This window comes from Phasianus colchicus, chromosome 16 (assembly GCF_987193195.1).
Source record: "Phasianus colchicus chromosome 16, bPhaCol1.hap1.1, whole genome shotgun sequence".
Classification (NCBI taxonomy): domain Eukaryota; kingdom Metazoa; phylum Chordata; class Aves; order Galliformes; family Phasianidae; genus Phasianus; species Phasianus colchicus.
Window position 1 is genome coordinate 3,996,621 of NC_143451.1, and position 25,157 is coordinate 4,021,777.

The 25,157-nt window shown below is 49.0% G+C and overlaps 1 protein-coding gene across 1 annotated transcript; it reads left to right on the forward strand.

The window, feature by feature from the left end:
• The first annotated feature begins 228 nt into the window (after positions 1–228).
• On the forward strand, positions 229–20,705 carry TRAP1 (TNF receptor associated protein 1). Its single transcript, XM_031595270.2, has 18 exons — positions 229–1,093; positions 3,487–3,654; positions 4,665–4,747; positions 5,106–5,246; positions 11,082–11,153; positions 11,741–11,901; positions 12,954–13,063; positions 13,240–13,313; positions 15,320–15,475; positions 15,798–15,918; positions 16,049–16,118; positions 16,477–16,624; positions 17,130–17,315; positions 17,863–18,001; positions 18,359–18,444; positions 18,987–19,132; positions 19,512–19,584; positions 19,862–20,705. The coding sequence occupies exons 1-18, from the start codon at positions 1,018–1,020 to the stop codon at positions 19,961–19,963; spliced, it is 2,112 nt and encodes a 703-aa protein (XP_031451130.1). The 5' UTR covers positions 229–1,017; the 3' UTR covers positions 19,964–20,705.
• The last annotated feature ends 4,452 nt before the right edge of the window (positions 20,706–25,157 follow it).

The window sequence follows — 25,157 nt, forward strand, 5'->3', positions numbered from 1 at the left end:
AGGGCGAGGATGTTTGGTGCTGGATCCTCATGGCTGCAGGTGGTGGCTGAGGCCCTCCTGCCTTACAGACTGCTGAATGCTAGAGGGAAAGAAGGTGCTTAAATCTGAACGTTGAGCCGCAGCTCCTTGTTTTTACCTTTCCAATGCACTCTGCTTTCGGCTGCTGGCTGGCCCAGCTTGCCACTGTGACAGCAAGGAGCTGTGAGTGTTTCTTGTGGCAGAAAACGGCAGCTGAGGTTCAGAGCAGGGGGTGAGGGGCTGCTGGCAGCAGCAGGCTGAGGGAGAAGAGCCGCCCTGCAGGGCACGCAGCAGTAACAGGAACGGCTGGGGACGGGACAGGAATCCCATCTGCTGCCTTGCTGGAGCCAGGAGTGGCCCACGGCTGCGGCAGCTCGATGTGCCTTTGGGTCAGCACGCGGGGAACCGAAATGAGCCTGAACAGAGCAGAGGCTTCCTGCAGGAGGGCAGTTTGTGGCTCAGTGGCCGGAACGGAACCAAAGCAGGAGGGCAGGGTGCAGCGCTCCGCACGTGGGGCTGTGCTGCAGCACGGCAGCGCGCTGCGATCAGACGGAGGCGGCAGCCAGGAGAGCAGGAGGAGGAAAACGCTTTGAACGGGCTCAGAAGCCGTGCGGGGTTTGGGCACAGCGCGGGGATCCGAGGAGAGGAAGGGGTTCGTTCCAGGTCCGGGGCTGCAGCTGATGCCGGCAGCGCCACGTGCGAGAGCAGCGCCAGCCAGCGCGGCGCGGAGGACGGGCTGCAGGCACGAGGGCCGTGCGCGCGCGGCTTTGGACTCGCAGCGCTGCCTCCGTCACGGGCCGCCGTTCCCTCGCGAACGGACCGCGGACAACGGCAGCGCCGCGCCGGCTCAGCGGGGCTCGGACGAACGCCGCACCGCTGCGGCTCGCAGGTCGGGACGGAGCCGCGGGCGGTGACGTCAACGCGCGCGTCACGCCCTGACCCGTGACGTCATCACCACGCGCCGGGGGGCAGCGGCGCCACGTGAGGCGGGAGCGCGGCATGGCGGCGGCGGTGCGGAGTGGGCGGCGCCTCGCGGCTCTGCTGCGTGCCGGGATCGGGCCGCGGGTGGCCGCAGGTGAGCGGAGCACCGCGCTTTACCGCTCCGCTCCCGGGCCCGGTCGCAGCTGCGGCCCCGGGCCCCGCCCGGCGCCGGGGCGGCGGAGTCCCGTTCGCACGAAGCACTCACCCCAGCGGCGGGGCGCCGCGTGCCGGCCGGGACGTTCCGCGGGAGCGCGTCTGTGCGGGCTGCTGGGGGGCGCGCGGCGGAGGAAACCGTGCGGCACGTCGGGCTGCTGCGGGGCGGCCTCGCTGCGGCGCTACTGGGCCGTGCGGGGTGGAAACGGGCATTGGAGGAGCGGACCGGGGGCTTCTGGGCCGGGAGCGGAGCCTCCTCCCCGGGGCTGCGCGGGACGCAGTCGCGCTGCTCTCTTCTGTGCGAGCGCCTTATCGCCAGCGGTGCTCTTTGCATGAGCGCCCTCGGGCTCGTGGCCGCAGGAGGACGCAGTGCGGTGACGCCCGTTGGCCTCGATTCTCTGCGGTGTGAGCTGAGCGCTGCCTCGCACTCAGTGACCCGCCCTGTATTTCGAGCTGCCGTTGCTGGCTTGGCTGCGCGCTCAGTGCAGGAGCTGCTTCCTGGGGTGCGGCTGAGCTCAGGAGTCACGGAGGGATCTGGAGGCTCCTTCCCTTTGTGTTGCACGCCGCTGTGCACGAGGCTCGGAGAGGTGTCTGCCCCACTGACACACAGGTGGGGCGGTTATGGGGCACGCAGGAAGCTGTGAGGTCTGCAGCAACGCTCAGCATTTAATGAACTGCATCCAAAGGTCTGAGCTGCCCCTCAGTGCTCAGCCGAGGTGTGAGCCGGGCCTTCCATCCATCCCCTGGTCCTCGTTCTGTGTGTTGCTTTGTCCTGGTAACTCGGGATGCTTTCTCGTTAGCTTTTCTGAGCTGCTAATTGTGAGTTTGTCTCCAGAAGCACCTGGAGCCTTTCCCTGCTGCCAGGCAAGGGCTTCACAGGAGAGAAATGGTTTGAAAGCGTTGCAGCTTGCACTTAATGAGCCTTGGCTGCCTGGCATGGGGTGGGCTGTTAATTAAGGGTGATAAGACCAGGCATTGCACAGATCCCAGAGTAACTTCTAAACTGATGAGCGATGATTTGTTCATTGCGCTTTAGAGGTAGGTAGACAAAAAAAAAAAAAGAACATAAATACGTGAAAAACTATGGATAGTTGTAGTTTCTGGAGACAGCTGGTGTTCGTGGGCTGGGAGTGCACTGCTCAGCTCCGGGGCTTTGCTGCCTCAGGTCTGGCAACAGAAAACACCCTGAGGTTGGTGTGGAGCTGCTCATGGTTTGCTGCTTCTCTGGATGTCGGTAAGGGTGAGTTATCTGCTCACTAGGGAGCTTGTCTTGCACGTGTGCATACAAACAAGTGCTGTGTTTCCTGAGCGTCCCACAGCATCTGGTGTGGGCATAAAATCTGCAAGCGCTGAGCTGCTTCAGGCCTTTCTCCCTGCAGCACAGCCACAGCTCTGCGTGTCCCACAGCTGCAGCCACACGTGCTGCTCTCTGTGCTCTGCGTGGACCCAGCAAAGGCAGCCAGGGAGGGATAAGGAGTGAGTCCTGTGGTACTGGGACAGGTTTGTGGTGCCGAGAGCGAGCGGTTTGTGTGGGAGGTGCTCAGATGCTTTAAGGGCTACTGGTGTGCTCTTTTTTCATGCCTCTCCTCCTGACAGAGCCCAGCTCCTCTGTGCTCTGGGTTTGGCTGGGGAAGGCCCACACACGTTCCTCCTGTCCTGCCCTGGGCCCAGCACAGCTGAGTGCTGCAGTTGTCACTTGGGCACAGGCTGTTCTTCTCTAGAAACAACCCCAAGTACTTGGCGTTGGGCAGCTCTGTAGTGCTGTGAATGGTCGTCTTGTGTCCTGCTCTGGCTTTAGTTCCATCTCCCAGCACAGAGAAAACTTCGGTTCACCTGGGCATCATGAAGTGAGGGCTGGAAGTAGGAGAAAAGGGAATCCCACTTCTTAATGAGACTTGTGCTGTTTCCTGACTTCTTGTTTTCCGTGTGCTGCTTATCCCAGAGCTGGTTTGGTTGGAAGATATAATCCCAGTGCTCTGATGGTCACAGACCAAGTGTTTGTTGCCATGAAGGAGATGTTATTGCCATGAAGGAGCTGCTCAGCTGACTCCCAGTGGCAAAGCAGGGCTGGCTGGAGTTGCCCTGAGGTTTGGAAGCTTGCAGAGGAACTGACTGGTGTTGGAGGGGTGAAAATGAGCAAAAGGAAATGAATTTTGTTAGTGCGGTATCCAGAGAAGATAACAATGGAGGATGCAGAATGCCTCTTCCTCCCCATTTAATTTATGGTGAAGGTTACAAATCGCATCTTCTGACGAGGATTTTAGTTCAGAGGGTGCTGCTGTTGCTGCTGATACTTCTGATTTAGACTGAAGTATCTCGAATTGTGTGTTCTAGCAAAAGGACCAGCATGCCTCCGAAGAGAAGTACTCTGTTCTTGGAGGCTCCCACACCACATTCCTGCTGCCTGCATTTCTGCTTGCCGGACGTACAGCACGCAGACGGCAGAGAGCAAGGAAGAAGAGCCTCTGCACACCATCATCAGCAACACGGAGAATGTGAAAGGTGGGCATGAATGCTGCTGTCTTGTGGGAGCATTCTTGAGCTGCAGGCAGACATAGGGCAGTGTCAGAACACTGTCTGGTGTGACTGTGCACTGAGTCTGCAGGGAGGTGCTTTAAAGCAAAGCCACGTGAGTTATTTGAGCACAGAAATACCATCTTAGCTCTGTGCTCTCATTGTTTTATCTTGCAAGTATTTCTGCAGCTTGCAGGCTGTGGAGCCCCAGTAGGATTCGTGTGCTGCTCCTACTGCTGCCCACATCCCAGTTTAGCCCCCATCACAAGGGAACATAGGTGCTCACCAGCAAGGCACTATGGATGTGTGATGGGTGAATCATGGCTTTTCCTGTGTGGCTTTGGTGTTCTCTGATGCCTCTAGCAGGAGAAATGCTGTTTTTAAAAAGCCAAGGACAGTTTTTCAGCTGAGGTATTGTGTTGTGTTTTGTGTTTGTCTCTTTCTGGGTCCCTACCTGCATAAGTGACTCCTTAGCGTCTCATGCCCCACAGAAACATTTGAGAATCTGGGTGTTTCTGTTTAAGGCTTAGGGTGCCGTTTGGGCATGAGAAATGCCAGCTAGCTGTAGAAGCTGTAGAGCAGGGCACGTGCAGGTGGAGTCTGGGAAGTGTATGGAAGGCGGGCTGTGAGCTACAGGAGATGCTTCAGAAAGTGTGTGGGGTTGCAAGGAGCCATGCATTAGGAGCGAGGGGAATCAGAATCAGTTTTCACTTCGGCTTTACTGACTGTAGTCTGGAGTTTGTGACCAATATGCAGAGAGTCTTGAGATCTGCCTGAAAGGAGCTGAGGTGCAGAGGCCAAGTGTCTGCTTGGCAGAGCGTGCTGCCTCGTTAGGAGTGTGTAAACAGCAGCTTTGGTGTCACCCCTTTGAGGCCACAGCTGCCTGTGTTCAGTCCTGCTTCATGGCAGCTGAAGCACGTGGTAAGAAGGCAGTTTTGCCTTTCTTCCCACAGGAAAGAGGTGAAGTACCTTACTGTTTATTTATGATTTTATTCTAGGTGCAGCCTCCAAGCATGAGTTTCAGGCTGAAACAAAGAAACTCCTGGATATTGTTGCCCGTTCCTTGTACTCGGAGAAGGAGGTGGGGTACCTCTACCTGCCCAGACTTTCTGCTGTTGAAGCCCTGTCTCTGTGAGGGGTTATATCCCCCATACTCAGTTTCCCAGCAAATCCTGTGCTATTCACATCCCACGTTTTCTTGAACGTGGTTTTCTGAAGACACCTTCAAAATGTGTTTTGAAAAGGAACTCTAAGTATGGCCAGGGTGCCTCTGTGGTCTTCAGAACCTCAGCACTTCACCAGTGAGCTCAGACCAGCCATTCTCCTGGCAGATAATGGGCTGGGAATTAGTTTGTGGGTGGGCATTGAGTTCCACAGCTGCTGGGAGCTCTGTGCAGTGAACAAAGCTGGGCTGTCGTGTCAGGTTGTGTCTTCCTCAGGTGTTTATCCGGGAGCTGATCTCCAATGGCAGCGATGCACTGGAGAAGCTGCGTCATCGGCTCATGGCAGAAGGGAAGGCCTTGCCAGAGATGGAGATTCACCTGCAGACGGACAGTGGGAAGGGAACCATCACTATCCAGGTACCTCCTTTGGTAACAGGAGAGTGCTGTTCCTCGCTGCTCTTATCTCTAGGTTTGGTGGGAGATTGGTGGAAGCTGAGCGGCTGTGCAGTCCCTTGGATTCTCAAGCCTGCCTGAAGAAGAGTTCTGTCCTCAGCTGGTCTCTGCTTCATGAGGCTGTAACCTCTGGATCAGTTTATCTGTTCCTCACTTGTCCCTGTAGAAAAACTTGTTTCTCCATCCTGTCCATTTAGGAACTTTCAGTAGCGTTTCTTCCAGTATCTTTTCTGGTGCTCTTCCTGGGTTGTGTGTGCTTTTCTTACTAGTAGAAAAGTTGGGAGCCTGGTTTCATTTGACCTTTGGGTAGGAATTCTCAAGGCTGAGGTGTTGCAGTGTTGCGTGGCAGCTCACAGACCTTCCCTCCCAGGTGGGTCACTGGGAAAGATGCTAGGGTGGTGGTCAGAACCTCTACTGCTCATCATCTCTGCATGTTCCTGCTTCAGGTGTTTTTGTATTTGGTGTTTTTGTGGCACAGATGTTAATGCAAAGAAGGCAAGCCATTAACTTTCCTCGTGGACAGTGTCAGTTGTGGGAGTGCAGCTTTGTTCTATTCTCAGGGGAACAGAGAATGAAGCAGACAGCAATGAGAGGTGACTGGAGCAGTCCAGAAGAGATGTAGCACAGACAAAGCACATGATGCAGTATTTTTCATGTGTGACAAAAGCAGTCACTGTTAGAGGCTGCTCAGTTATTTTATACTTCTGTTTCTTTGCCAAACAAGCAGCTGTGGTTGCCATGGGGAAGCCGGTGATTGTTAATGGGCAACATGGTTGTCAACCCAAAGATTCTCAAATCACAATGCAGAAGCTTTGCTTCCCCTCTCACACCTGGCTCTTGCGTTCCTCTGACTGCTGTGTAATGCTGATTCATTAGTGAGCTCTCACTCAGGGATGATTCCCTGCTTGAGGCTGTCTTGCTCTTGTCTTTCCCTTCTGCCATTGTAGTGCACGCATCACTTCTGACCCCATCTAGACGTGCTTACAGCTTGTGGCTGTGCAAGCTGTCCTCTTTTTTGGCTGGGAGACTTGTTTGCCCACCTTTTGGACTGGATGTGTTTGACATCACACCCAATTAGAGCTGCTAGGGATTTGTCTTTTTATAACCCCCTATCTGGCTGTCTGTGCATCTCTAATGCGACTAAATGAGTCTTAACTAGCAAGCCTTTAACTGCAGAAATACTGTGCTTTGAGAGAGAGAGAACAGCACTACTCCAATCTCATTTAATAGATTTGCCTTCTCAGTAGTGCCTAAAGCTCCTTATCTCCTGCAAGGGGTCTATTTATAACCTCTTGAAGAAATGTACAGAATGTATAAAGATTGCTTAGACCAAGCCTCATTCAGAACAGTTCCCTACCCTCCAGGAATGTGAAGGTGCAAAAGAATTTGCCGGCAGTGGTTGAGGCAGAGATGGATGTGCCTCATAGTCACCATTTTGTTTGCTGCACACATGTGGACTCACTAGGGCAGAAGGTCTGGTGTCCCACTTTTCTCTGTGAAGGTTCCTGTTGTCTCACAATGCCACCTCAGTCCTTGTTCTCATATCTTTATGCTGTTCTCTGGTGAATCTTGCCTCCTCTTCCATTCCAAGCTGTGTGCCATCTCTGTGTCACTCCGTGCCTCTGTGACAGGACCATGTCTGGGGGGTGATTGTTTAGCTCCAGTGAAGCACTGGAACTGTGAAGGACTGTTAAGTGACTGCAGTTCTGCTTGCTTCTCTGCCAGGACCTCAGCTATAAGCATTGGAGGTCTCAGAGATTGAATTTAATGTCCTTGTTGAGGGATATCCTACCTAAGCATTGCCATCTTTATGTCTGCTAAGAGGAGAATGCTGTATGTGTCTTCAGCAGTTCAGTGCAGGGGCAGCCATGCATCTCCAGAGTTTGGTGTGGGTGGAAGCTGGGTCATGCCTGGCAGCCATGCTGTGCTACCAGGCTGCAGCAGGGAGCCCTGCAGGATTCTTAGCTGCACGCAGCATCCATCTGCTGCTTGGGTGTGGGAGAGCAGGGTGAGCAAAAGTGGAGATGGAGGGGTGAGGCTCTCTGTGCTTAGCTGAGCTTCAGCTGGGATGAAACTTAGAGATGTGTGCCTTTGATTGCAGGGCTGGATTAGAGCTTCCAGGTGCTGCATCATCTTTAACCAAAAAGCCTGGGATCTGCACAGAATCACAGAATGGCCAGGGTTGGAAGGGACCTCAAGGATCACAAATCTTCAACCCCCTGCCACACACAGGGCCACCAACCTCCACACTTAATACCAGCCCAGGCTGCCCAGGGCCCCATCCAACCTGGCCTTGAACACCTCCAGGGATGGACGGGGCATCCACAGCCTCTCTGGGCAGCTGTTCCAGCACCTCACCACTCTCTCTGTAAAGAATTTCCCCCTGACGTCCAACCTCAATCTCCCTCAGCTTAAAACCATTTCCCCTCGTCCTGCTGTTATCCACCCTTTCAAAGAGTTGATTCCCCTCCTGTTTGTAGGCTCCCTTTAGGTACTGAAAGGCTGCAATGAGGTCACCCTGCAGCCTTCTTTTCTCCAGGCTGAACAAGCCCAGCTCCCTCAGCCTGTCCTCACAGGGGAGGTGCTCCAGTCCCCTGATCATCTTCGTGGCCCTCCTCTGGACCCTCTCCAACAGCTCCCTGTCTTTTTTGTACTGGGGGCTCCACACTTGGATGCAGTGTTCCAGATGGGGTCTTGCAAGAGCAGAGCAGAGGGGAACAATCACCTCCCTGTCCCTGCTGGCCACCCCTCTTTTGATGGAGCCCAGGATACCATTTGCCTTCCGAGCCACAAGGGCACACTGCTGGCTCATGTTAAGCTTTTCATTTATCAAGACCCCCAGGTCCTTCTCCACAGGGCATCTCAAATAACCTGTAGCTAAATAAGTGCAGAATCTTTTGTTCTCTTCTTCTTTGTGCCAGAATAAGAGCATGTCACGCTTAAATAGGGGAAATGTAGTGTGCATGAAAGGTAGTGCTTTACTAAACAGCAGGCATTCGGACCTGGATGGATGGAAGCTGAGTCTGCTGCAGCACTCAGTGTTGTTGTGGATGAAGTTCCAGTGTTACTACATGGCATTGGAAAAGAAGCAAAACCTCAGGCTCTTCCTTTAGACAGCTGCCATGTACTAGGCTTAAACGTGTATCTCTGAACTACAAGTGTTCTTTCAGGTACAACTGTGGCCAAGGCAGCAGGTTGTTTAGTTAATTGATTGTTTTGTGTAACGAGGCTCTGCAATTCCTTAGGTCGGTCTCAGGTAATGAGCAAAGGTAATGGTACTGAACCCAGGTTCTTGTTTACCAGCTAAACGGAGCAGTTTGTTAATTTAAACTCAATTTGTTGCTGTGATTGTGTACAGTTTTCTAATTTACCAAAAATTACAATACAAAAGCAAGAACTGTGAAGTGATGTGATATGACTGGTAGTGGGGCTGAGGATGTTCTTTTGAGGAGGAAGGGAGTCCTCAGGGCTGTGGGGCAAACGAAACCATCCAGCTGTAACCACACAGAATGGTCTCTGCAAACTTCCACCGCCCACAGCAGGAAGGTTGGAACAAAGCACAGGGAAAGCACAAAGGTGCAGTGCAGAGGAGCAGTGCTGTAGGATGGCACTGGGGCTGGCTGTGTGCTCCGTGCCCTGAGAAGTCCCAGGAGGGCAGTTCAACCAGGTGGGTAGGTTGCAGCTCAGCAGAGCAGCAGGTGGGCTTCTGTAATTAGCTGCCAGCTAATGAGGGTGTCCATGCCCTGAATCCTGTGCTGTGCTGTTCAGCAGCTGGTTCTCTGCTGCAGAGCTGTGTACAAGACTGAACACTTTGAACTCTGAACGTATCCCTCATGTTTTGTGACTTGTGGAGGTCCACAGCCAGTTGGCTCGACCAGCTCTGTTCCCACCGCTGTTCTTAGGAAGGTAAAACTTTTCTGAGGCCTGAATGGGGAACTTGAAGCCATCTATGGGGGAATGAAGCTATAATGGTGGTGGAGCACAGTTCTGCTGCCTGATCACAGCTCAGAGGTATTTGCAGAGCTACAGACAGCCCAGCACTGCGAGCAGCTCCATCTGCTGAAGGCAGCCATGCAGCGCAGCACTGAACCTGGCTGCAGGAAGCACAGGTGCTGCAGGAGCAGTTTGAATCTCAATGGGGTTCCTCTCTGAATCCACTCAGGAGTTCTCCTGCCTTAGGAAATGCCAGCATCCCTGCTTGGCCACCTCAGCACGTGCTTTCTGCTTCCCCTGTGAGCAGCCCAGCGGCGCTCTGAGCTGCGCTCTTTGCTTTCACCCTCATCAGCTTGGACTCCTGTTTTTGTCCTTAAGCATTTTGCAATAAGGTTGGCTGGGAATTAAATAGCCAAATATATTCATGGGGTGTTTTTTTTTTTAACACAGTGGAATTTGGGAATGACATGCTGCGCTATAAATAGGAGTGGATCAGAGGAGTTAAGTGCGTTCTGCTCAGGGTTTGGCACGAACAAAACCTGAACCAGATGCTGAAAACATTTTTTTTTCTGCACTTCTTTTTTTTCTCGAGGGAAAGGGACCGTGTCAAATTCCTGAGGTTGTGCCATACTCTGTTTGTTTTTCCTGGCTTTTCATCTCCTGTGCTTTTACCTGGCATCATTCATCTTCTCAAACAAGATGAGTGTGGCTGCCTTCACTGTGTGTAATCCTGTGGAAGGTACTGTGCTGCGACGTGAGGGGATGCAGAGCAATGTCTGCTCACACAGCACCTCGCTTGGTAACCTCACAGGTTGACCACTGGTCATTTGGTGGTCTTAAGCACCAGATTAGAAAGTATATATAAGTATTAATTATGCCACCTTACTTTAGTGGTAAATAGGTCCACTGAGTGCCCCATATGGGTGGTAGAGGGGTGCTGTGCATGAGATCTCCCTGGCATCCTACCCCGAGCCATCTCACAGCAGTTGGTTCCAGGCAAACTCGCTTTGCTGACTCCAGCACACCAAATTGCCACCCCTGCATCAGTGAAGTGTGAGTGTGACAGTATTTGGGACACACACGGTGCTGTCAGCTTTGACAGCTGCTTGCAGGTACATGAGGAGAGCTGAGCTCTTCACATCAACAGGATTCACCTTTCACTCAGCCAGTTGTGCTGCTGCCATCTTACTGAGCTCAGAGAACGTGGCACAGAGCACCTCAAGGTAAGGAGCTTCCAGCTGGGATACAGCACTGCAGCACTCAGGCTTGGGGACCTGAATACTGACAGGTCCGTTCTCATGTTTTTGGAGCATAGGGTGAAGGGGAGTGAGGGCAGGAAAAGACAGGCACTGTATGAAGATGAGTGAATGTGGTCCTTGTAGCCAGGAGCCTGCATTGCTTGAGATCTGAGGGATTTGCTGCTCTGCCAGTGCTGGTTGGAAATAAGCTGCATCTCATTGCTCCTCACCTCTCCTGTGTATTGGCACAGGAATGGGACTGAGTGTACATGCACAGCTCCTTGTGCAGGGAGGCTGAGACCTGGGCTGAGATTGCATGCCAGTGTTGGAAAGCAGTGTTGTTAGTGGTGCAGAAACCAGCCTGTCTTGACAGGTTTTTGTGTTATCTCCATATAATACTTGAGTTTCTAAATGTCTTGGTGGTTTATAGCCACAAAGCAGCTGTGGCCCCTGCTCTGAGCCTTTTGAGTCTGCTGTCCTGCCCTGGTGCAGATGCTGGAAGCTGCTGTTGCATTTACTGCTTGACTAGCTGGAAGAGACTGTTGATCAGAAGGAGAAGTTGCTTGGGTTTTGCTTGCTACAGCAATTCATTACTGTTATTTCAGTGGCTGTTGCTGTTTCTTTTCAGGACACAGGCATTGGGATGACCCAGGAGGAGCTTGTTTCTAACCTTGGTACCATTGCTCGATCAGGCTCAAAGGTAACTCAGGGTGAGGTGCACCTTCTTTCCCTTAGAAAAAGGCTTCTCCAGTTACAGCTACATTTTTTTCTCCCAGTAATTTCTCATTCTGTCTCTTCCCTTGGCCCCTAGCCCAACTGGGAAATTGCAGCCCTCCTGGAAGGTGAAACCTTCCCATGGAGTCTTCTAGCCTACAGTGGTCTCTGCTGTGTGCCAGGGAGGCCTGTGGTGCCAAAGCTGCACTAATGGGCCCTGGGTGTAATGCTGCTGCACATGGCTGCCATCGCTCCCAAAGGTAACTGCCATCCTCCACGAGCCATGTTTGTGGAGGGAGACAGGCCTCATTTGGCATTCCCATTGCATCCATGAGGGCACCAGCTGTGTCCTTCTGCTGGCAAATTGTTGTATATATTTAGTTGATACTTTTTTTTTCCTATCTCTGGAGTCACCATTCTGAGATTACTTGCTCCTCATTCACCAAGCCCTTGCTTGTTTTCCTTTCCTGCTAGTTGCAGTGCACATTGCCCTAGGCAATGCTCCCCTTTTCCCGAGATGCAGTCCCTGAAGTCATTGCATGGTGGTTTATATGTCTTCCTTTGTTCCTTCAGGCATTTCTGGATGCACTGCAGAGCCAAGCTGAAGCCAGCAGCAAAATCATTGGCCAGTTTGGAGTAGGCTTTTACTCAGCCTTCATGGTGGCTGATAAAGTGGAGGTTTTCTCACAGTCTGCGGAGCCAGGGAGCCTGGGCTACCACTGGTCTTCAGATGGGTAAGGCTGCAGGGTGGGATGGAAGCATGCAGGAGCTGTGTCCGGATCAGACACAAGCTGAAATCTGTGCAAAGCAAGATGGGGCTTGTGTGTTCTTCCATGTCTGGGTTTACTGCCTTAGATCCTGCTCAGGTTACACATGGCAAGAAAGTGTGGCCAAATGTGTCAGGGTGAACAACCACAGGGACAAACTTGCTTTGTTGCAGTAGGTGTGTGTGGACAAAGCAAGTACCTGCCTCTCCAGTTCTGGGAGGCAGGTGGCTTTGCAGTGCTCCAAACCAGAGATAAATGTACTGTCTTTAGTCTGACTGATCCTTGGCTTTTTGTTTGAGGGCACCCGCAGCATTGCTCATGCAATGCTCTGCAGGCACGGTTGGATCCATGTGCTCAGCCTTTGCTTCTTGCTCACAAAGTTGCAAACGTTTGTGACAGCAAAGCTGTGCTGTGCTGGACCGTTGAAATTGGAGCTCCTAGGAGTGAGGAGCTCTGCATCCCTTTACCATCTCCTAAGAAATAAAGTATTTACCAAGTTATTTAAATTATTGAAAAAATATGTTGTAACTGAGACATCAGACTGTTCTGGGGTATGAGCAAGCTGATGTGCACTGCAGTCTGTATTTCTGTACGACCTGAAGGCTTGTCTATTGTCATCCTTGCATGGCATTCACTTGGCAGTATGGTAGGAATGGTAGAATGGTCACCCAGAACATGCTGTCTCTACCAAAGCACAGCTTCTTGTCATTGCAACAAGCTGTGGCTGAAGGTTAGGCCTGTGCAAGCTGAAGTTTGCTTGAAGTTTGTTTCCTTTTCTGTAGAGGATACTGGTCTGCAAAGAGCTGTGTCCTGGGGCCCAGATTCTCCATAGAAGGACAGCTACACTCTCTGGGGAGTTTTCTGAAAGGCACAGAGAACATTCTGACGTCCAAGAAGTTTTTTTTTTTTGCCTTTTCCCCTTGGTGCTGAAGTGTTGTGCGAGCTGTCAGTTTAATTACACGTCCCATAGTAGATGTGGCTGAGGCACAGGCTGACATGGGTTCTGTTTCTAATCCTAGCTCAGGAATGTTTGAGATCGCAGAAGCATCTGGTGTCAGAACTGGGACTAAGATTATTATACATCTCAAAGAAGACTGCAAGGAGTTTGCAAATGAAGACCGAGTCAAGGGTGAGCGGAGGAGGGAAGTGCTGTTATGTGCTATGGATGTGTGGAATCTGTTGGTTCTCTATGAGTGGGAGGTGAATTTACAGTGTTATTCCTCTCCTGCAGCACCATTCACTGAAGAAATTCTTATTCTGTTGTTTTCACAAATGTGACTCTTCAATGTCTTTTTTCCATTCCAGAGGTGGTGACAAAATACAGCAACTTCATCAGCTTCCCTCTGTATCTCAATGGGAGACGAATTAACACGTTACAGGTGAGTGGGATGGCTATGGGCAGGCTGCTCATGGAGTCCATTGTAATCCTCTGCTGGAGACGGGAAACACAGAGCCACTGCCCCTGGCAGTCAGGGGAGGGCTGTCCAGAACATCGCAGACCACGCAGTGACAAGTTAATTAAAACAAGAGGAGGCAATCTGATGCAAGTCATCCCTGATACTGCTGTTTTGTATTTGGGAGGACACTTGTAGATTGGCAAAGCAGTTTTTATTTACAGATATCTTCCAGATTCTTTCCCAATCCAAGTAATTATGTCAATGCTTTACAATACTACTTCTAACTGTTGAAGCCAGGTAGCACGTAGCATGTTAGTGTGTGCTGACACCTCTTGCTGTTGTTTTTTCTGCCCTTCTTGGGCTAACCAACACTGGTGAATGGGGTTTTCCTGGTGGTTTAGCTCACCACCTGACTTTCTGCTTAGCTCTTTGGCTGACCGTGTAATCATACAGCCAGGCCCACCTTGGGCTGGAATTCTTGTCCCAATTGTAGGAACCTCCTAGTTGAAATTAGTTATCTTTTAAAATTAAAAAAAAAAAACAAAAAAAACTATGTATTATTTTCTTCTAGCATTTCTTTCTCTGGTTGGTTCAGTCTTCCTCGTGTAAGAGAGTAGGTGGAGGGTGTGTATTTGTTTGCTTTTTCATAAAGTGTGACGCTGACAAGTTGCTAAGATGTACTGAAACATTTTATCATGTTAATGTATTTAATGTTCTGTAATTGGTGTTATTAATGTCTGATATTTATTTGGATTCCTACAATTATAATGTTTCTGTTTCAAAGGCTTTCTAGCTGTTTTCCTTGAATTACAAAACTAGAAATAGATGTAGACGGCTGTTTGGTCTTCCTGCCTGACAATCAATAGAACACACTCCCTAGAGAAGAGCTGTACTGGAGCAAGGGGTGAAATTGCTTAATGGAGTAATTCTGTCTTCTTATCAGAAAGTCTGTTTTCACATTAAGATGTGGCAACAGCTTTATTCTCATCACGCTCCTATTTCAGACCTTTTTACCCAGTTTTTTTGTTTTTTTTTCCCATTTTTTCAGACATCAACATCAGTTCACTGCAAACAAAGCCATAGATCCCTAGCATGGGTTTTCCTAGATAAGATTTTGAATGCCTGCCATGTAGCTGACAGTGTAGATTTAGAGGCTTTTATGGTCTTAACTGTGATAACTGTAGCTACAAGTAAGACTCAGGAAAGCAGGACTTAATCTAAGAGCTGCTGTGAAGCACCTTAGTACCTGCTTGAGTCTGTAGTCCTACCTGTGATCCTGCAAACTCTCCAGGGCACCTGGATGCTGGAAATGTTAGGAAGCCATTTGTGTAACAAGGTTTTGATGCAAAAGCAGCTTTAAGAAATATGGAAGCGTGGCAGGATTGCCACGAGTTGCATCCTTTGGACTAGTCTGCTGGATGTTTGTATTGCCACCAGTGATTACTCCTGCCACTCATTAGGGTTCGAATGGTGAAAGTGGTGCTAAGCATAGTGGGCTCATCTGTCTGGAAACAAGAGTTTCTTAATTGATCCCAGTGTTTGTTGAATACACAGAACCTCCTCCCGTTGAACTTAAATTTTCTTTTCATTGTTGGTCTGAGCCTTGAGATGTTTGACCAGCATTGCCAGTCAGCTGAGCTGTGCTAACTGTTCAGGATGCTTTTGGCTAATGTGAAGTGATGGAAGTTAGCCAAATTCCTTTTGTTTTGAGCTAGACAAATCTGCCTTATATCTGCTGTAGGGCAAAAGTACCTGCTTGGAAGGTGATCAGAGATCAACTGAGGGTCAGTAATTTGTCAGTGTGTGAACCATACTACATCCCACTGCCTTCCTACTGTGCAGAGGAGTGTGACTGTTTGAAAGATGATATTGCTTTGCTTTGTTGCCCTGAGAGAAAATGTATCTCTTCTTCTGAAAGAGGTGCCCTGTACTATGAAGCTGCATGGGGATGAGAGCTGATGGGAACTCATCTCCCTGCTCCTCCACAGGCACTGTGGATGCTGGACCCGAAGGACATTGGGGAGTGGCAGCATGAGGAGTTCTACCGCTTCATAGCGCAGGCTTACGACAAGCCCCGCTACATCCTGCACTACAAGACCGATGCACCCCTCAACATCCGCAGCATCTTCTACGTGCCTGAGCAAGTATGTGTCCAGGGAACTGTGGGACACCTGTGCAGCTCCTCTGGAGATGAGAGAATAGCAGTGCTCTGTAGGGAGAGGAGACAGCTGAGGCTGCAGAATTGCAAGGAATATCCAGTGTAGCGTCTTTGTGGTGGGCTGGGTGTCACAGGGAAGTGGTAGGGGTAGTGAGCTATGGCAGGAGCTGAAGGTGACTCTGGTCCCTGGGGAAGACAGCCAAGGTTTAAGGTCCTGTTGAATTCAGTACCGATTGCTGCAGTATGGCATGCAGTAAATAACTGGACACACTGAGCTGGCGTTACCTTTCTGTCTCTTCTTCCTGCAGAAACCATCCATGTTTGACATCAGCAGGGAACTGGGTTCCAGCGTTGCCCTGTACAGCCGCAAAATTCTCATTCAAACCAAAGCTGCAGACATCCTGCCTAAGTGGCTGCGCTTCCTTAGAGGTGTGTGCTGGCAGCAGGAATAGCAGCCTGTAGAGCAGGGCTTCCACTGAGGTTTAGATGGGGGGCTGCTTCCTTCCTGAGCCTGGCTCTTGTGTGTGCCTCACTGTTCAAGGGCTGCTCTGTGTTCCAGGTGTTGTAGACAGTGAGGATATACCCCTGAACCTCAGCAGGGAGCTGTTGCAGGAAAGTGCCCTCATCAGGTAAGCAAGAGGTAGATCCTGTGTACTGGTGAGGCTCTTCTGGCTTCCTGCTGGGTAGCTGTGGGAGTGTGCTTAATGTCTTATGTGTGGTTGGTTATGTTCATATTGAAAATGTGAACTTCAGCAGTGCATCTGTGCCACAGCGCTAGCTTTATCTCCAGCTCGAGAGCTATTCTTGACTGAAATACAAAGAACAGATGTAGAACCATGAGGGAAAGGAGACAGTGGCCCGACAGTTTCTTCTTTGTCCTCATGTTTCCAAGTATATCCCTGAAACACTGCACAGGGAGAGAGACGTTCACTTAAAGTCTCACCTTGGTCTAGCAGCCATCTTCAGAAAGACTTGTTCCTGCTGCAGGAAGCTCCGAGATGTTTTGCAGAAGAGGCTGATCAAATTCTTCGTTGACCAGAGCAAGAAGGACCCTGAGAAGTATGCAAAATTCTTTGAGGACTACGGAGTATTCATGAGAGAGGGAATTGTCACGATAGCAGAGCAGGATGTCAAGGTACCAGCTGTCCTGAAACTGATGAGAAAGAGTGTTGGCTGCTGCCTGGGATGAGGGGAATAGCTATTTCTCTGTGAATCTAACGTGCCCAGAACTTTTGTTCATGGATCTAATATGACCTGAGGTTTCCCTAGCACACCTTACCCTAACTCTGACTCTTTCTGGCTGAGTGCTGCTTTCCACTTACGTTGAGACACTGCAGAATCTTTATATCCACACACTGTCAGCCCTTGGTGTTGTAATTTGAACTACAGCCCACCATAAAGTAGCGCTTTCCCTCTACTGTTGTCTTCAGCCTGGATTCCCATTTCCAGGAGAGCTTGGCCTACATCCTGACTAGGTCACTTTCCTGCCTCCATGATATCTGGATCAGGAAGGCGGAAACTCAGAATCTTCTGAGCTTTTTTGCAGCAGTACCCACTGCAAAGAGATGCCCTGGGACTGGGAGTGGTCAGGCAGAGCTTCTGTGAGCTGCCCTCAGCTCACAAGAGCACACTTCTTCCAGGAGGACATCGCGAAGCTGCTGCGTTACGAATCGTCTGCCCTGCCTGCAGGCCAGCTGACCAGCCTGACCGAATACGCCTCGCGCATGAAGGCGGGGAGCAGAAACATCTATTACTTGTGTGCACCCAACCGACACCTGGCCGAACACTCACCTTACTTTGAGGCCATGAAGAAAAAGGACATGGAGGTAGGTGAGCGGTTTGCTGTGGCCAGGGAGGACTGGCTGAGCTGCTGCATTTTTGCTAAGAGCTCAGCTAGGTTTTGGAGCTGAGCAGAGCAGTGACACTTGCCATAGTTCCCCTCTTTTCATTCCTCTGTCTCCACTTGGACTGGCTACTGCAGCATGGGGTCAGGTTATAGGTGAGGGACCTATAGCACACTGTGCAGGTGGACTACTGCTCATGGAGACACCTAGATATTTCTGCTCATTCTGACATCTGTTATTTACCTTCACTGAACCCTGCTGAAGGAGCCTAGAAGCTGCTGTGCAGTGCTGTTAGAGGTGTCCTCTGCAGGCAGCTGGCCCTTTCAGGATGGTGCTTCCCTGGGAGGCAGCTGCAGCCCAGCCATCCATGGTAACAAAGCCCCTCAAGGGTTTGCTTTTATTTGAAGCCCTGAGCAGTAGTTGAACCTGCTGGTTTCCTTTGTGATTTTCTTGCCATTTAGTGCAGAGTTGCCTCTGGAAAAGGAAAGTGCTGTTAGGTCTCAAACTACATGTCTTTTTTTTGGCACAGGTCCTGTTCTGCTATGAGCAGTTTGATGAGCTGACACTCTTGCACCTTCGGGAGTTTGACAAGAAGAAGCTCATCTCAGTGGAGACAGACATTGTTGTTGATCACTATAAGGAAGAGAAGTTTGAAGAGAGTCGCCCAGGTATGATGGGGTTCCCCTGTCCTGTCCCGCTGCATGCAGTCCTGCTGTTCTGTGTCAGGCAGTGAGGGTACACCTCATTCAGCACTCCTGCAATTCCTGACTATATGAGTATGCACACACTTGGCACTTTGACAGAGGGATGCAAGCATAGGCAGGAAAAGAGCTTGCCTTCTCTCATTATGGCACAGTTTGGGACAAGGAGATGTACACAGGCATGTGCTGAGTGGTGCTGCATTCCCGTTTCTACAAGAGAGCAAGTAAATTGGAATGTGAAATTGACTGAGTTCAGCAGTAAATCTCAGTGTCTGTTGACATACAGAAGGTGCGTGAGCAAATGTGCCCTCTTTCCTCTGCTAGCTGCAGAACGTCTGACAGATGTGGAGGCTGAGGACCTGATGGCCTGGATGAGAAATGCCTTGGGCACTCGAGTCACTGGTGTTAAGGTAGGTGTTCTTCACCTTCGTAGCTGAGTACAGAAGATCCACAGAGAGCACATTCTAGGAAGAAGAAGAGGCAGAGGTTGACTGGGGATCTGCTGCTACAGATTTGTTGGGTTTTTTGGACCCTGAGAGAAATTATTCTTTTATCTGTCTCCTTTCTGTAAGTGATGTGAATGCTGGTATTTGTTATTTGGGTGGTCCCTGTGGGAGTGGGAAGAGTGACTTCTTCATGTGTAATGTGCAAAGCCCCTTTTAGTCACTCATACTTAAGTTAGCAGAACGTGCTGTTGACTGTCCTGCCTGTGGACTAGAAAGGCTTATTGGCAAGGAATGTTTTGGATCCAGCTGTGAGCTACTATGCTACTATAGACTACTGGATCCACTTGGGATGCCAGCTGCCCTGCCTGTTTAGGCAGCTCTGTGGGTTGGAGACGAGCTGTGCAGTCTTGGTGTGGGTCTGCACTGAGGATACCCTCAATCCCTTACCATCTCCTACTTTTAACGCACATTTTCCATCTCAACACTGACTGCTGTTTTTGCCACAGGTGACCACACGGCTGGACACCCACCCTGCCATGATCACTGTGCTCGAGATGGGGGCTGCCCGCCATTTTCTTCGCATGCAGCAGCTGGCAAAGACCCAGGAGGAGCGTGCCCAGCTCCTTCAGCCCACCCTGGAGATCAACACGGGGTAAGGGATTGCAATAACATTGCTAAGTACTGCCTTCCTGCTAGGTTGGAGGTAGAGAAGAGGACGATGTAAAGCCCCCAGGTAGCAGAACTCTCTCCATTAAGTGGAGGGTGTTAAAGCTCCTTAGTCTGTGAGGCTGTATGGCATGATGGATGTGAGGCACTCACCCTCACTGTATTCAGCCTTCAAGGACTGTCAGGGTTATAGGGTCAGGATAGGAGAGAAGAGAGAAACCCCTGGAACAGGAGCGAGAAAGATGAAGCTGTCCTTTTGGTAGAACATTTTCTGTCCCACTTTGGCTTAGGTGCTCGTTCTGGAAAGAAATTTCTCATGTGTCCAAAAAATGCTAAGTCTCAGTATTGATCTCTTATTTTTACAGACACACTCTGATTAAGAAGCTGAATGAGCTGAAGGACAGTCAGCCTGATTTGGCCCAGATGTTGCTTGATCAGGTGAGAGCCAGGCCTTCTCCAAAGGCACCGCCATCCTCCCCAGAACCACCCTGCAGACAATGTGGCAGGGAGCAGGGTGGAGCCCTTGTAGCGAGCTGAATTATCACTCTTCCATGGTCACCACTCTTGGTGTTTCTGCTGCTTGTGGTCCATGTGTGTTCCTAGCAGATTGCCTAGAAAACATGCTTGTTCTCAACATGCAAGTCCTGGGGTGTGACATTCTCAGTGTTCGTTCACCTCGTTCTTCCTGACCATTTAATACTCTTCTTTTTCTCAGATTTATGAGAATGCCATGATAGCAGCAGGACTGAATGAAGATCCCAGACCAATGGTGAGCCGGCTGAATGAACTCCTCACCAAAATTCTAGAGAAAAACTAAGTTCTGGAAGATTTTAGGATGAACTCTGTGCTGATATCTCTTTCCTCAAGTACAGTTGCTGTGTCAGCTATTGCAGCATCTGCTTGCACGCGCTGTACAGTGAGGGGTTCACCTGGCAGATGGCCAGTGCAGGGGACTTCCAGCCACCACTGCACAGATAGGAGCCACTTGTAATTACTGGGTTGTGTTATCAGCCTGCTGAAAGTTCTTAGTGGGAGCAAAATGCAGCAATGACAGCTAAAACAATATGTATAAAATTCTGACACAACCCTTGGGAGTCTCATTTCATCCTGTTTCTAGACATGGCCTTTCCCAAAACAGGTGTTGGCAGCAAGAGCTTTGGTTAAGTCCTGGTTAGTATATCCTCTACCCACTGAAGAATGAATTTCTGTGCACCGTTGTGCTCTACACTGGCAGAATCCATTAATTTGTCAAGAGGCTTCCACCTCTAACCAGGCACAGAGATTGATTGCTGTCATTGGCAGACAGATACTGTTGGTTGAACATGTTGGTACAATCCCATGGCAGAAAAGATCACCAAGCTGCTGGATAGTTGAGTTCATCCTTGTCTTGCTGCAGAGAATGGGGAGTAACTGGGAAACAGCTTTCCAGGGTATGGCTTTCTGGAGGCTCTCCAAGGTTTTTTTTCTCTCTTCTGAAATTGCATGTCTAGCTGGCCTGTATTTATGGTAAATAAATGCTGCTTCTTTTCCAAAGCCCTCCACTCTTCTGGTTTCCCCTTACTCTGTTGGTTTCTGTGTCTTAGAGCTGGTGATTTCACAGTTCTCTCTTCTGAAGCTACTTGGTTCTGCAGAGCACTGGGTGTTGGACAGTGGTGGAAAGAGAGTGATGTGAAAATAGTAGGTTGTAGCAGAGTGTGGAAGGAAAAGAGGAGACGCCAGCGATAAATTATTAGCCACGTCCTTGGAAAAATTGAGGTTTCTCTCTTTGATTTTTTTTTTTCTGAGGAGCAGCAGCTGCTCAGAAGAAGAGATGTTTGTAACAGGAAACACCATACAAACTTCCCTCTGTGTGTCTGGTTTACACCATGCAAACTGGTTTACAAGAATTCTTTTCCATTTTCACCAGGGCCTCTGAGGCAGCTGTGATATTTGTTTAGCTTATCCTTAAATTGCCAGATTAAGATCCTGGAACTGAATTTGGTTAAGTGTTGGGACTCTGTACTGAAAGTCCGCAGCTAAGCTGGTATGGGTAAATATAAGGTTTTGCTCCTGAAAGTAGACAACATATGTAGAGTTCAGGTATAGACTTTGGAGATAGGGCAGCATTCTTTTTTCTCAAGTAGATGTAAGATCCTTTGCTGTCAAAATTAATGCCAGTACACAAGAAAAAATATTGGTTGTAGATTCTCATCAGAGCTCTGTAGGGCACATGAAAGAAGCCATATGGTGTTGCCACGCATCTAGACCTTTGTGCTGCAGCGTGTTTCCTGAAAACAGACTGGTGAAATGAAAACCCTTGGCTTTCTAATGCTAACAGTGCTGCAGGTGACTGCATCAGCCTGCGGGCTGCTCACCTGGTGCTTACTGATAAAGCAGCTAAACTGTTGGTATAGTGCCTGAGCTGAAGCTGGATGCTCGTTCATAAAATACAATTCAGTCAGCAGCAGAGCATGCTTACTCCAAAGATGGTTATGAACTCTTTGACTTGTGTTTAATCTCTCCAGTCCTGGGACTACTCCAGGGATACCAGCAGCCCTTGAGGTGTAAGCAGTTTTCCCTGAGAGATTTGTGAATAAAATATCAAAGAATATCTGTTATTGGAATGCAAACCAACCCTCTGTGGCAGTGCCTATCAAACAGTGAGAGGCAGTGATAGTCCTGAGAGCTAGTATGTGGCAAGGAGTGGTAGCAGCAGGGTCAGGATGGTTTGGGAGATTTGACTCAAATCTCATGTTCTTGATCACACTGATGTTTCTAATGCTTTTTCTAAGCCTTACAGTTCAGTGCACCAGCAGCCTCTCCAGGTCCTTGCCTTTGCCTCAGCTTTCACCATTGCTTTACGAAGACCTGAGGAGATTGCAAGTATATGAAGTTATTACACTGGCTAACAGAACAGATCCTATCAGAAAAGGGAGTTGTAGAGGCATCTTACTGATGAACATAAATGGAAGTGCTGTTAGGAATACAGGCAAGGTGCTTGAGCGCTAGTCTGTAGATGAGTGGCTGTGAAAGGGCCTCCATGTGGAATGCAGCAGAGGCTCTTTTATAAAAGAGTAATGGAAAGGATGAATTGTTTCAAACATGACAGGTAAGAAGGAAGTATGGGAAGCTAGTTAGAGCCCGTTTATTCATTTCCTCAGAATATGCTGTGCAAGCAGATAAGGTTTGTATGGATCTTACATCAGAACTTCAGTGCTGGTTGTACTGGTGAAGCTGGAGTTTTGCCCTTCCAGTCACATCTACTCCACGTAGATCCTGAATTACTCATCCTCAGAAGCACTGTATTAACCGGTTTCTGTCAGGCTTGTGCTCTTCTGCAGTGAGAGCAGAGAGCCCTGATTTTTCTAGCATATTGAGGCAAAACATGAGAACGGTGCTGTGAAGCCACCAGCATGGGCTGGTTGTGTCTTTTGCTTCTGTTTGCTCTACCAGGTTTCCCCACTGGAAGAATCTCATGGAGCTTATTTGGGCTCCTGCCTGTAAACAATGCTGAGCCCTGCTGACTCTGGAAGATTAGTCTTTTAACTTTGATTTTTACAGGGACTTTGTTAAACTGCTGCCTGTTGTTTTGTTTGTTTGTTTTCCAGAAGTGTGGGTTGGGTTTTTTTTTTTATACTAAAGAAAAAAAAAAAGCCTGCAAGTTTTGTGTGCTGACAAACCTCTGGTGATAAACAGCGTGGCCTTCTCTCCTGCTCTGCCCAGGCTCATCAGCTGTGTCAAACCTATACTCCAGGGCAGAAGATGGAAAATATTTATAGGCAGTGAAATCCAGTTTGAAAGGACATTCCTGAGACACTGTGTTTTCAAACTTGGATAGGATCCCTCTCACGTCTGGCTCAGGACCTTGAAACTGGACCGGCCCATAAAGTAGTTCATTGGGCCAGATTGAGAACTGAGTTTTTTCTTGTCCAGACTTCCTGCTGAGACCATCGAGAGTGTCTTGGGCAGGCTCCAGGTCTGTGATTTATGGACAAACCACAAGCCAGGAATCTGCAATCTAAGCTCTTTGAGCAGCAACTGTTTAAAACATTATGAGAAGAAATGGTCACTGTTTCCAAAAGAAGAAAACTTGGGAGCCATTAATAACGTTTAGCACTACTGTGGTGCTTTACAGTTGTGAATTAATCTTCTCATTCTCCTTGTGAAATAATTCAGAAATATTCTTATTGTGCAGATAAGATCTGTATAGAGTTTAAATAAATTTCCCTAAGAATGCAGTCAGTCTGAGTTAGGGACTTAAGAATCTCAGCCCAAAGTGAAACAAACTTCCAAGATTAAAGGCTTTCAAGACAAGTACCTGCTGGATTTGGATGAAACAGTCAACACAAATGCAATGAGAGCTTTGAGAGCACTCCTGACCAATGCACTGTTCATTTGAAAATTCTTTCCAGGGCATTTATGGGTCTGTCCAAACCTTAGCCAGTGAAGTCATGCTCTTTCTCAGTAATCCCTGGGTTCAGAACTCCTGGGATTTCAGGGAAGACCTGGAAGTCCAGCTGCTACTGGAATTGCCTGTACAAAGTCATTTTCAGCTGGTCATCTCTCCTGTTTTCTCAGGAAGAAGAGGATGGCATGCAGACCTTGCTATTCTGTCTTGCTATCTTTCTGCACCCAGAATACCTTGCCTTCTAGCTGTCCTGGGGCAGACTGAACACAGGTTTTGCTTTTCTTTCATCTATAGGAAGCTTTTCTTCCAGACAGTCATTACTTCTCCCTTTGCACTCAGAATAGTTTTGTTTCTTCTTTACCTCTTGTTTTACGCTTCTACTCCATCTTCTCTAGAGCACTTGGTTTGCAACACAGTACAAGCCAAGAGGGCAGCTTTTCTGCCACACAGGCCATATCGTTTCCCCATTCTCATCCACGACAGAAGGATGTTTCTTGGTGCTGTCTCCCACTGTCAAAACTGGAGCCCGTTCTAGCAGGAAGTTTATGTCAAATCACAAGTCCATTTGTGTCCGCTGCTTCTGGAAACAGCCTGGATTGTGAACAGGTGGGAGTGGGTAAGAAAAAAATGATTCCATCAGTCCTGGTCCAAATGGAATGGTTGGCAGGAGTGCAAGGACCACAGGCTTCTGGAAGTACTTAAACTTGTAAGGACTCCTGATTGTCTCTTTGCCATTAATATATCTACATGCAGCAGGAAGGATGACGAATTGGTGAAAGAAGCTGTTTCCTCCTCTTTTTAAATCTATGTTGCCAAAGGTATCGTAATGAATTGCCCATTAATCATATCCATACAATATTACTCCAAATGTTAGGACGTTATCTGCAAGGGATTTGGGGTCAGGTAATAGCAGTTAACAAAGAAGCAGTCTGTGAAGCCAAGCAAAACTTGGTTCTCCTTTTGCAGCCCAAGTGAATGAGGAGTAATTGGGGTAAAAACCTGCTCCAGAAATAAATCTGTGGTGGAACTGTCCCACATTAAACTTAGAAACTTGGGGAGTCGCAGCTGTGACTGGAGGCAGAGGGAGATCCAGCTTGAGTGTTGTTTCACTTATGTATTTCAGTCACTGGACTTGTTCTTTCCAAAGTGGTTTGGCAGATATTTCAAGAAAACAAGGATTCTACATCGTCTTGCAACATGCTTCAAGAAACCTAAACAAGGGCTTTTTTTGCTTGTTTCTTTTTCAGTTTGGCATTCTATTTTCAATTTTAGAGATCCTTAGCATACGTTTAGTGCTCCCTTACAGATGAGACTGATTCTTCTTGGAAATTGTTCTCCTGAGAGGTAAAATCAAATACAAAGCAGATTTTGGTTAATAACAAATCAATTTGAAATGTGCACTCTTACTTGTGCTGTCTGACTTACTGCATGGAAACATAAATATTTTTTGGCAGGTTTGAAAGTGGAGATGGATATGATGGCATGCTCCATCCCTAAATTTGCATTTAATAACTGCAAAAAATAACTCATCTGGAGGTCAGTGCTGCTCTGCTGACTGTTTTGCCTTTTCAAGACCATCGGTGCACTGAGTACCATGCTGAGCTCTGCCAGCCAGCATGACCAA